Source organism: Thalassophryne amazonica, chromosome 20 (genome assembly GCF_902500255.1).
Source record: "Thalassophryne amazonica chromosome 20, fThaAma1.1, whole genome shotgun sequence".
Taxonomy (NCBI): domain Eukaryota; kingdom Metazoa; phylum Chordata; class Actinopteri; order Batrachoidiformes; family Batrachoididae; genus Thalassophryne; species Thalassophryne amazonica.
The window spans coordinates 13,118,799-13,131,786 of NC_047122.1; the positions used below are offsets into that span (position 1 = coordinate 13,118,799).

General features: G+C 48.1%; 1 protein-coding gene across 1 annotated transcript in view; it reads right to left on the minus strand.

Moving 5' to 3' along the window:
• epb41a (erythrocyte membrane protein band 4.1a) overlaps positions 1 to 12,988 on the minus strand; it is a 349,346-nt gene that overhangs the window by 93,651 nt on the left and 242,707 nt on the right. Inside the window, exon 16 of the mRNA XM_034160644.1 lies at positions 8,492 to 8,653. Within this exon, the coding sequence (XP_034016535.1) occupies positions 8,492 to 8,653 (162 nt within the window). The remainder of the gene's footprint in view (positions 1 to 8,491; positions 8,654 to 12,988) is intronic.

Below are 12,988 nucleotides of genomic sequence, written 5' to 3' on the forward strand. Positions count from 1 at the left end.
CGTGCCTCGTGCCGAGTCTGCGGCTGGAGTGCTTCACGCGCCGTGCCGAGTCTGCGGCTGGAGTGTTTCACGCTCCGTGCCTCGTGTCAAGTCGACGGCTGGAGTGCTTCACGCTCCGTGCCTCGTGTCAAGTTGACGGCTGTGAGTGCTTCATGCTCCGTGCCTCGTGTCAAGTCGACGGCTGTGAGTGCTTCACGCTCCATGCCTCGTGTTACTATTTACACTGTGTGTGATTCACGCTTTGTCTTTCCATCTGTAACCGCCAGGGCTTGCGTTAGCCATCTGCACGCAGTCCACAATGTTGACAGGGCCTTTGTTGCATGGCTGTAGTACCTGTTTGGCTCCCTTGAGCCCAGATGATGGACATATGTTTTGCCCCTTGTGTCTTGGGATTGGACACCTGAGGGAAGCCCTGACTGGCGATGCCTGCCTTAATTGTGCCAGCATGCCACTGGAAGAGAGATCTGCTAGACTTGCGGCATTGGAAAGTGGAATATCTAGTGCGACTTTGGCCTCCAGCCCCAGGAAGGAACCAAAGCGCCGTAAACACCCACGTGCAGGAGCCCCTTCTGCTAAGAAGGTTACTCATGACCATGCTTTGACTGAAAAGGTTGAAACATTGACTTCTGAGTTTGCTCAGATAAATCCTTGCTTCAGAATCTACAGCCTAGGGATGCAGTGACAGTTCTTGTTGTCCCTAATGAAGCGGGAGGAAGATGTCGTGTCTATTGCTGCGACTGATTCCTTGTACATGACAAGTGATATAAACTGTGTGGAGGATGAGGATGAGAGGGGTCTTTCTCCAAGCCATTTCATTAGTGGCTCTCACACCTCTGAGCAGAGTCCCTGCCGCAAACCGGATCTGGACTATCCTTTGTAAGCAAGCTGTTCAGTTGGCTTTATCCAGGCTTGGGGTCGACAATCCCCCTGCGGAAAACCCCCGCTCAAGTGCCCTTTTCAAAGTCACTCAGAAGCCTGAGTCAACGTTTCCAGTTTCACAACCATATATCGAGGAGCTCCACCGATGTTGGGCGGACCCCAAATCATTGACCCATCTATCACAGGACTGCAGAGCCCTTAGCTCTGTGTGTGATTCTGCGCAGTATGGTCTGAACCGTATGCCCGCCGCTGACAGCATTATTGCGAACCTGATTGTGGCTCCAGCTGATGCTAGCTCGGCCGGATGCCCCGCTGCCCACGACCCTCAGTGTAGTGTCACTGATGACCTCCTCACCAAAAGCTATGACATAGCTGCTCGCATCGGTCACCTAGGCAACTCACTGTCCCATTTAGCCCTTGCCCTCTCAAAGTCTTTGATGGAGGCAGAGGTTGATGATGCTACGCAAAGTCTTAGTGATGCCTCCCATTACAAACCTTTGCTTATATGTCCAGAGAGCTTGGCAGACTGATGTCAACCCTTACCATCACTAGACATCAGGTGTGGCTTGCGCAGTCCCCCCTGTCCGAATCCTGCAGAGGCACACTCCGTTCGCTGCCGGTTCTTCCAGGCCAAGTATTTGGACCTGCGGCCCAACAAACTTTGGAGAGTGCTGTTGAGGCTAGTAAATCTCGGCAACAGTTTGTTGACCTACACCGGTCTTCCAAACCTCAGCCAGTCAGACGTGCTACAGCTTTTCACTCTACATCCAGCCTTCCTCCGACTCCCAGAGCTGCATGTGCTTTCGCAGTTGAGGGCCAGCTCTCCTAGCGGCCTGCCTTTCGGGAGCCTACGGTCAGACCCCCAAGAACTGAACGATTTCACAGAGCTTCCAGTAATCGCGCCCAGAGGTCCTCAGGGATGCGAGGCAGAGGTGGTCGGGTCTGACTGCCAACGTTTGGCCCCCAGCCGTTTTTCACAAAATCAACTCAGCCACTGGGAGGCTCAAGTTCAAGACCCATGGGTCATTTCAACCTTGTTTGAAGGTTACAGAATTCAGTTCAGATGTCGTTCTCTAAAGTTCAATGGGGTGAGGATGACTGTTGTTTCTGACTCGGTGCAGTCTGCCGCCCTACAACGGGAGATTTTGGAACTCCTGGAGAAGGGGGCCATAGAGCCAGTTCACAGTTCAGACCAGCTCAGGGGGTTCTATTCAATTTACTTCCTTGTTCCAAAGAAGGATGGCGGCTTTCATCCTATTCTCGATCTCCGATGTCTGAATCATTATATCAAAGTGCTGCAGTTTCACATGCTCCGCACAGTAGACGTCCTTCAAACTATCACACCAGGAGACTGGTTCACAATGTCGACTTAAAAGTGCCTATTTCCATGCGCCAGTGGCGCCTCGTCACAGGCAGTTTCTCCGCTTTGCTTTCGAAGATCAGGCATACCAGTTCAGGGTGCTTCCTTTCGGCCTCTCTCTCGTCCCTCGTACATTTACCAGATGTACGGCTGCAGCACTAGCCCCACTGCAAGCTCTTGGATTAAGAATCCTACCTTACTTAGACGATTGGCTTGTCTGCACTCCGACTCAGAAGCAGGCGCACAACGACACAGCTCTTCTACTGAACCATGTCTCTCATTTAGGACTCACAGTGAACTTTGCAAAGAGTTCTCTTGTTCCCAGTCAACAAACGACCTTCATAGGCACTGCCATCAACTCCCTAACTATGACTGCATCGGCATCCCCACAGAGAGTGGATGATGTAATTCATCTCGTCTCACACATTCAATGGGCTGTGACGCTGCCTTTTGGTTTGCTGCTCCGGATGATGGGCAAATTGACTGCAATGTCGCTAGTGGTACCTTTGGGACTTCTGTTCTTACGTCCCCTACAGATTTGGATCAACAACCTAGGCCTCAACTCAAAGTTGCATTAGCACAGGCTTGTACAACTCTCCAACCAGTGCCTTCTGCACCTCAGACCCTGGGGGAACGTGGACTTCATCTGTAAGGGTGTCCCTCTAGGCTCCGTCCCTTCTCGCCGAGAGGTGGTTGTTACAGATGTATCACTCAAAGGTTGGGGGGTCGTGTGGAATCACAGGATGGTGAGGGGTGTCTGGAGTCCTCAGGAGAGATTCCAACACATAAACGTGCTGGAGCTTTGCGCTGTGCGACTGGCTCTCAAGCATTTCCTCCCGGCCCTGAGAGGAAGACATGTTCTTGTCTGGTTGGACAACACGTCAACAGTCTATCACATAAACCATCAGGGGGGCACCAGGTCCAATCACTCATTGGCAGAAACCCGGAGGCTTCTCTTATGGGCATAGCCTCGCCTTCAAAGTGTCAGAGCAGTTCATCTGCCCGGCGTACAGAACAGCACTGCGGATTTACTCTCCAGACAGAAACCACCACCGGGAGAGTGGAGACTAAACCGATTGTGGTCCAAATGATCTGGCAGAAGTATGGTGTAGCGGAAGGAAGTGGACCCTTTTCGCTTCAAGCACCTCGACACATTGCCCACAGTGGTACTCCCTCTCGGAACCAGACAGCCCGCTGGGGCAGGATGCATTGGCTCACCCGTGGCCGGATTGCCTCCTTTATGCCTTCCCTCCTCTAACGCTGCTGATGTTGACACTGCACAGGATAGATCAGAGCAGCCACAGGGTGCTGCTGGTTGCTCCATTCTGGCTGGGGAGGATTTGGTTTCCCATGATTTACAAACTCTTCGAGGGGGAACCTTGGGCTCTCCCGGAGAGGAAGGATTTGTTGTCACAGCTACAGGGGAGGATTTGGCACCCTCACCCAGAACGCCTTCAACTGTATGTGTGGCCGTGAGGGCCGGACTCCTTGTTAAGTTCTCATGACCAGGCTGTTGTTCGACTATCCTTAATTCACGTGCTGCTTCTACCAGGGCTTTGTATGACAACAGATGGAAGCTGTTTGCCGGTGGTGTGAGAACCAAAAGTTAGGACTTGGACCATTGCCCTGTGCCTATTCTCCTCAAATATTTACAAGAACTGCTGGAGAAAGGACTTTCTGTCGCTACTTGAAGGTTTATGTTGCTGCATCTCTGCCCGGCACGTCTACGTTGATGGCCGGTCAGTGGGTTCACACCTCTTAGTGTGTCGTTTTTTGAAAGGTGCTCTACGTTTGCGGCCTCCAAGGCTTGCACGCGTACCTTCATGGGACCTTCCTCTAGTCCTGGAGGGTTTAAGCTTATCCCCTTTCGAACCAGTTGAAAGTGCTGATCTTAAATGGGTGTCAGTGAAGACTGCCTTTCTACTTGCACTGTCTTCGGCTATGCGGGTGGGAGAGCTCCATGCCCTATCAGTCACTGGGACTGTTTACGATGGAATTCTGATGGATCTGGGGTTACGCTGTGGCCTAATCTGTCCTTTTTACCAAGAGAATTTCAACCTTTCATGTTAACCAGCCAGTTTCCTTGCTGTGTATGCCCCGCATTCTGATCCAGGATTATCTGTCAATCAATCAACAACTTTATTAATCCCACAAGGGGCAATTTCATTTGAGCAGTCCGTTTGAGAGAAAAAAATAAAATACAATAACAATATATAACAACAATAAAACTAATAAAAAAACAAATAAACAGACTTAAGAAGTTAAAATGAATAGCAAGAATAAATAGAAAACATGGCAGACCTACGGAGCATTTAAAAGTCGAACCGCCGAAGGTATAAACGACTTTAAAAACCGGTTGGTTCTACACACCAAGGACGCATAACGGCGTCCTAAAGGAAGCAGGGAAAACTCTCCTAAAAGAACATGACCTGACATAGACAAGATGATTTCAGCCTTCCGGAGGATCTGTTGATTACAAAAAGAGTATAAGTCTCTTTGATTCACTCCGATAATCTTTGAACAAATTTTAACAATGTTGTTCAGGCTGTTTCTGTCTTTCACTGAGAGGCTGTGAAACCAGCAGATAAATGAAAAACACATAAGACTCTCAATAAAAGACTGATAAAAACGACAAAGGATTGCAGGTCTAACAGAAAAAAGAGTTCAGTTTACGGAGAAGATAAATTCTCTGCTGTCCTCGCTTCAGAATGGCGTCTGTGTTCACATCAAACTTCAGCTTGTCATCAAAAATAGTCCCCAGATACTTATATGATGTGACAAGTTCCACTTTTTCATTGTGTATGATACTCTCCTTGGCCACATCCCTGTTACGTCTGAAGTCAATGATCATTTCTTTAGTTTTGGACACATTTAAATCCAAAAAGTTGTTATCACACCAACAAATAAAATCTGATAAAACAGCTCCGTGGTCTGATTCTGAACCATGAAGAAGAGACAACAGTACAGTGTCATCAGAAAATTTAACCAAATAACTGTTGTCTTAAAAACTCCTACAGCTGTCTGTATACATAATAAAAAGGAGGGGCGAAAGAACGGACCTTTGTGGTGAGCCTGTGGACAACACAACAGAGTCCGAGAAGCAGCCATTTACAAAGACCCTCTGCTCACGGTCAGATAAAAAATTCAAAATCCATAAAACAAGCTGATTTTTTTTTAATGAAAGACGTGCGGACGGATTGCAGCGTCGGCTCGCAGCCGCTGCGACGCTCCGCGCAGGAAAAACACCTCTGTTGGAAGCCTTAAGGACAAGTTGGAACATGTCCAGCTGTTAAACAATTTCTCATATACTCACTCCACTGAAAGCCATCAAAAGCTGCCTGGATTTTACAAATGGTTAGCAACACGGAGGTGTGTTTTCCTGTGCCAACCGCACCGCGCCCGTCCCGCACGTCTTTCATTAAAAAAAAATCTCCTTTAACAGTGGAATATCCGGATAAAATGCTGAAACCGACTTCTTCTGAAACTTCTCTGTTCTCTCACGACGTCCTGGATCAATAGAGCCTGAAATGTGGAGGTTTTCAGCTTGAAACAGGCTGACGACAGCGCCTGGGAGCGCTGCGCGACGTCCCACTGCATGGGAAGTCCTTAAAGCGACAGTATCACCTCAAAATCTTTCATCAGCCGTTAAACTTTTCACCGAAAACCAGCTTAATTTTTCGAACCGTGTCCACTTCGATGTGCCTCACAGGTTTAGAAAAAAAGTTTGATCAACAAAGCGCCAGTCTCTCAGCAACTATCTCAGACAAAGGAATTCCACGAGGGGCTGGACGACTCCTCCCACAAGGAGTGCTCACAGGCGAATGATGTCACAGACAGGCGTGGAAAAACTCACGCATGCGCACGAGGGTTCAAGCATGTCTGACGTAAAAACATATGAATGAAATCCATATAGTTTTTGAAAAAAATAAAAAGGACCTATACTTTATTGACAGCCCTCGTATACTTTAGTTTAGCTTTCCTTATCTCATATTTTACCTCCCTTGTGATTTCTTTCTTTTACTGCTATTCCCTGTATAAAAAATACGTTTCTTTTTATTAGAACATTCTTTCATTTCCTTAGTAACCCAAGGTTTGTTGTTTGGGAATACAGTAATGACCTTCTGGGGAATGTTAGAGTCAACACAAAAGGATATATATGATGAAACCATAAATGCCAGATCATGTATATCAGGACATGAACTATAAAAAACATCCCAGTCAGTGCAGTCAAAACAAGCCTGTAAGCTGGCAATGCTGTTTTTTGTCCAGCATTTCACTGTTTTAACAGTTTGCTCACGACGCTTACAAACAGGCTTGTAGGTTGGTAAGAGAAGAACACTGTTGTGGGTGAGTAACTGTGTTTGTAACTGAGTGTGTGAGTGAGAAACGGTGTGTGAATAACTGGTGGTGTGTGTGAATCACTCTGTGTGTGGAGTAATGAGTGAGTGAGTGAGTAACTATGATTGTGAGTAACTGTGTCTGTGTGGGTGAGTAACTGTGTTTGTAACTGAGTGTGTGAGTAAGAAACGGTGTGTGAATAACTGTGTGTGTGTGAATAACTCTGTGTGTGTGTGAGTAAGTGAGTGAGTGAGTGAGTAACTATGATTGTGAGTAACTGTGTCTGTGTGGGTGAGTAACTGTGTTTGTAACTGAGTGTGTGAGTGAGAAACGGTGTGTGAATAACTGTGTGTGTGTGTGTGTGAATAACTGTGTGTGTGAGTAAGTGAGTGAGTGAGTAACTATGAATGTGAGTAACTGTGTCTGTGTGTGTGGGTGAGTAACTGTGTTTGTAACTGAGTGTGTGAGTGAGAAACGGTGTGTGAATAACTGTGTGTGTGAGAGTAACTGAGTGAGTGTGGGTGAGAGAGAATAACCGTGAGTGTGTTTGAGTAACTGTGTGTGAGTAACTGAGTGACAGAGAGAAGCAAACACACGGAGTCACCTCATCACACACCCACATGCACACTTGGGAGGCAGCCATGACCTGAGGGGAAAATGGCCATTCGATAAACACATGACCCGCAAGATGGGGAACAAAAATTTCCAAAAGACACAGAGACACATCGCGGAACCAAACCCCAACACTGACACTGATTTTGTCTTTCAGCCTGTTCCCTTGCCTGAATTCTAGTTTCTTGTGTTTTAATGTCCTGTTTCATGAACCTCTTTCAATATTTTGCCCTTCATGCATTTGGCTATTATGTGGAGTAATTACTATGAGAATAAGAACTTTGTAGTCACCTTCATGTGTGGTTCTTGGCTCAGAGCTCCCCAGTCATTACAGTATGTCCTGGCCATGTTGGACCCCGTTTCAAACACCAATGAACACTGACAGAGGTGACAACTGATGCCACTGGAAGGAGCTGATCTACAACAGCAATTTCCACTTCCCCAGATCACCAACCAGTGGGGCGACCAGAACAAAAGTAGGTGTATCGATCCACTGAGATCTGGCAGCTCCCAGGTTTTTGCTCCCTCAACTGCAATGGATGATGGTCATGCTTGCTAAGGATAAAGATGCTCTAGGTGCCTGCCCACATAGAAGGCAGATGTAGAATTAGTCCCACAGAGTCATTACAAGACACTTACTTTTCTACAGTCAAGCATTTTGAGATATTTTTGCAAGGGCTGGAGTGCTAATTCTGTCACCAACCACCAAGAAGGATGACCTGGTGGTTGGAGGACCACCTACAGTTCCCTGGATGCTAGGTAACAAAATACCCAGAAGCAAAACATCTAATAACGCTTAGCATTTTATAGGAAAGATTTTTCTTGTTTTAGACGATCCTGCCAGACCACATCAAGATAAGGTCATGTTACACAAGCATAGGTCCACCATCCATCACTAAATTTTCAAAAGAGCAGCACAGCAAAGTGATATTTGATAGCGCATGGCCTTTCTTCAGTGTGTAAACAATGACTACAATCACACGAAGGTGCACAAATTATAGTGCCAACAACAAAATGGCTTTCAAAAGGACATCAAATATCCCAAAAATGCAAAAACCAAGAGAAAATGTGGCCAAGATGATAACTCAAGTAATTATGGTCATGTCAGTTATAATGTGTCAAGTCATGAGGAAAGTAAGAAAAGTAGGAAACAACTGTGTGTCAGCTGTTACTGCTGGTTTCTATTACTCATAATATTTGTAAATCTATTCAAAGTTTAACCACTTCATCTCAATTGTCCCAGGTCAATTAGATGAGCTTGGACACTGCTAACATATTGGACAAAGTGTACAGCGGACTCACGGCTGGCTGCAGGTGTGTGGCAGTGCGGAAGGGGGAGTTGGTGGAGAGACGCTTGTCCCACTCACTGGGCCGTGGTTCTGGGAGGGATTCCATGAAGCTCTTCTTCAACTCGCTGATGCTAGTATGGTGACGCATAATCTCAGTCTGCGTCTTCTCCACATCCTTAAAGAAGACATAACATTTACAGATGTGACCAAAAGGAGAGAAATCAGGTTTAATTTATTTGATGTACAAAGACGAATAAAGGCCTGGAAAATAAAGGGGGCACAGAACTGTAAGAATAGTTTATGTGTGAAAAGACAAGAGCGATGAGGCACAAAACGAGGATGCTTCATGATTTCCCATACAAACTGGTTTGAAATACACAGCATGGGTTATAGTTATCTTTCTTTCATTCAGTTTCCAGGGTCCCACCATGCAATTCAGTTCAATTTTTTTGCATAGCGCCAAATCACAATGCAGGTCACCTGAAGGCTCTTCATAAGAGCAGGCTTAGTGGAGCAGCTAAAGTCAAATAACCAACACCACATTTTGCATAAAGATACCCAAGAACAGGCAGCAGGGTGGCTTAGTGGTTAGCACTGTTGTCTCACAGCAAGAAGATGGTGGGTTGCTTCCCAACTGGTCCTTTCTGTGTGGTGTTTGCATGTGACAGACAGGTGTGAATTTGTTTGTCTGTCTATATGTGGCGTTGTAACAGACTGGCGTTCTGACCAGGGTGTACCCCATCTCACGCCCTATGACTGCTGAGATAGGCTCCGCCTCCCCCATGACCCTTAATTGGAGTAAACAAATGTAGAAAATGGATGGATGGATTCCCAAGAATAAAATTTCAATTTCATCCGATTAGACATTTGAATTTTCAAGAAGGTGGCCATTTTCCAACACCCTTGGGACTTTCAATGATCTTGTTTCTCATATATAGATATTTAATTGATGATTTTGTGCCAGTTTATGCATTATCAATAATAGTATAACCTTTTCTACTGCTATTAGTTGTTAGAAAATAACATTCTACTAGATTTGAAGACCAAAGTCATTGCTGATACATCGTTAGTGTCTTTGGTTACCACACATCAAGAGAAAGGCAGGGATCAGTTCAACTTATTCCTGACCAGCCTTCAGAATGAAGAAGAATGTGTGTTCTACCAGCCAATAAAGAAAAACAAAGTTTCATTTTCCATATGGTTGATCATGTATTTGATATTTACAGATAGAAAAGTCTGAAATGTGAAAACTAGATCTAACAGAGGACAGGGGGATAAGGAGGCCAGTCACAGGAACAACAGAATACCAAGTAAAGCCCCGGTCACAACCCACTGTGCGTTTTTTTTCACCGTAGGTTTTCTGCGGATGCCACGGCCACTATGTTTTTGTGAAAACGTACGGAGGCAGTAGCAAGAGGAGGGAGGGAGTACGTTCAACGCACATCTCTAGGAGTGTAACGATAAAGAGAGATGACAATAAAGCAGTGTGTGTGTGTGTGGGGGGTCGCTTTTCTTTTTTATGAGCGGGACCGGAGCGGCAGGTGCTTTTCGGCGTAGGCGATGCATGAGCTTGTCCAGCCTGCAGCGGTCAGTTGTATGAGTGTTTACTTGCCCGAAAAGTCACAGCTAGTTATCAGACTGAAGCTGTGAAGTGTCTGTGTTGCTGACTTTGGAAATAAAGTCCAAGTTCAAGTGAGAATCTGCGTCGTGCATGGAAGTCTGTCGGCCTCCCCACATCAGAGTTAGGGAAAAGTCACACAAGGAATGAAACACTGATAGAGGAATATATTCACTACACACTTGATTAATTGCTTTTTAAATTTCAACTTAATTCTAATTTATATATGTGTATCACAATCGTCAAGATCTGATACCTACAATTTAATTCCATAATATGTTTTGACTTGAGTAGCCTACTGCCTCCATACGGTGCTGCTTTGAATCCGTACTGAGGCAGTACTCACAACGTGCATCATCTGAACTGCTGGTGAATCTGCAGCCTGACCGCATCGAAAGTTCTGCATGCACTAAAACCTCTACGGCGTCTCTGAGTGCTCCTAAATTCGTACTGAGGCAGTACTTACGATGTACGGAACTCCAAATTTATCCCACGTTTTTGCAAGTAGACTGCACGCACAAGCAAGTACGGCGGGTTGTGGCCACGGCTTAACTGATGCAGTTTTCTGTGAGATAACAAAACTGAAAACTGAAAAAACTCTCCTGTGGGTTCACCACCTGCAGAGGGGGCCATGGGGGTCGGGTGGCCCAGTGGCCTGGTCCATGCTCACAGCCCCTGGCTGTTGGGATGTGGAATGTTACCTCACTAGGAGGGAAGAAGCCTGAGCTTGTGCGGGAGGTTGAGAGATACTGACTAGAGATAGTCGGGCTCACCTCCACGCACAGCTTGGGCTCTGGTACCCAACTCCTGGAGAGGGGCTGGATGCTTCATTTTTCTGGCGTTGCCCACGGGGAGAGGCGGAGAGCTGGGGTCGCATTGCTTATTGCTCCCCAGCTCAGTCGCCATGTGTTGGAGTTCACTCCGGTGAACCAGAGGGTCGCGTCCCTACGCCTTCGGGTCGGGGAGAGGTCACTCACCGTTGTCTCGGCCTATGGGCCGAGTGGCAGTGCAGAGTACCCGACCTTCCTGGAGTCCCTGGGAGGGGTACTAGATAGCGCTCCGACTGGGGACTCCATTGTTCTCCTGGGGGATTTCAACACCCACGTGGGCGGCAATAGTGAGACCTGGAGGGGGGTGATCGGGAAGCACGGCCTCCCCAATATGAACCCGAGTGGTGTTCAGTTGTTGGACTTCTGTGCTAGTCACAGTTTGTCCATCACGAACACCATGTTCGAGCACAAGGGTGTCCATAAGTGCACGTGGCACCAGGACACCCTGAGCCGGAGGTCGATGATCGACTTTGTAGTCGTATCATCTGACCTTCGGCCACGTGTCTCGGACACTCGAGTGAAGAGAGGGGCAGAGCTGTCGACCAATCACCACCTGGTGGTGATTTGGATCCGCTGGGAGGGGAGGAAGCTGGTCAGCCCTGGCAGGCCCAAACGTATCGTGAGAGTCTGCTGGGAACGACTGGCGGAACCCTCTGTCAGCGAGGTCTTCAACTCCCACCTCCGGGAGAGCTTCTCCCAAATCCCGGGGGAGGTTGGAGACATGGAGTCCGAGTGGACCATGTTCTCCACCTCCATTGTCGATGCGGCCGCTCGTAGCTGTGGTTGCAAGGTCTGTGGTGCCTGTCGCGGCGGCAATCCCCGAAGCCGGTGGTGGACACCGGAAGTAAGGGATGCCGTCAAGCTGAAGAAGGAGTCCTACTTATCTTTATTGGTAGATGGGACCCCAGAGGCAGCTGGCAGGCCAAGCGTGCTGCAGCCCGTGCGGTCGCAGAGGCAAAAACTCGGGTCTGGGAGGAGTTCGGGGAGGCCATGGAGGAGGACTATCGGTCGGCCTCGAAGAGATTCTGGCAAACCGTCCAACGCCACGGGAGGCGGAAGCAGCTCTCCACCAGCACTGTTTACGGTGTGGGTGGGGAGCTGTTGACCCTGACTGGGGATGTTGTTGGGCGGTGGAAGGAGTACTTCGAAGATCTCCTCAATCCCATCATTACGTCTTCTGAAGAGGAAGCAGAGATTGGGGACTCAGAGGCAGACTCATCCATTACCCAGGCCAAAGTCACCGAGGTGGTTAGAAAGCTCCTCGGTGGCAAGGCTCCTGGGGTGGATGAAATCCGTCCTGAGTCCATTAAGTCTCTGGATGTTGTGGGACTGTCTTGGCTGACACACCTCTGCAACATCACGTGGCGATCGGCGACAGTGCCTCTGGATTGGCAGACTGGGGTGGTGGTCCCTCTGTTTAAGAAGGGGGACCAGAGGGTGTGTTCCAACTATAGGGGGATCACACTCGTCAGCCTCCCCGGTAAGGTCTATTCCAGAGTACTGGAGAGGAGAATTCGACCGATAGTCAAACCTCGGATTCAGGAAGAGCAGTTTAGTTTTCGTCCTGGTCGGGGCACACTGGACCAGCTCTACACGCTCCATCGGGTGCTCGAGGGTTCATGGGAGTTCGCCCAACCAGTCCACATGTGTTTTGTGGATCTGGAGAAGGTGTTCGACCGTGTCCCTCGGGGCACCCTGTAGGGAGTGCTCCGGGAGTACGGGGTCCGGGGTCCTTTGCTAAGGGCTATCCGGTCCCTGTACGACCGCAGCAGGAGCTTGGTTCGCATTGCCGGTACTAACTCAAACCTGTTTCCAGTGCACGTTGGCCTCTGCCAGGGCTGCCCTTTGTCACCGGTTCTGTTCATTATTTTTATGGACAGAATTTCTAGGCGCAGCCAGGGTGTAGAGGGGGTCTGGTTTGGGAACCACAGAATCTCGTCTCTGCTGTTTGCGGACGATGTGGTTCTGTTGGCTTCGTCAAATCAGGACCTTCAGCGTGCACTGGGGCAGTTTGCAGCCGAGTGTGAAGCGTCCGGGATGAAAATCAGCACCTCCAAATCCG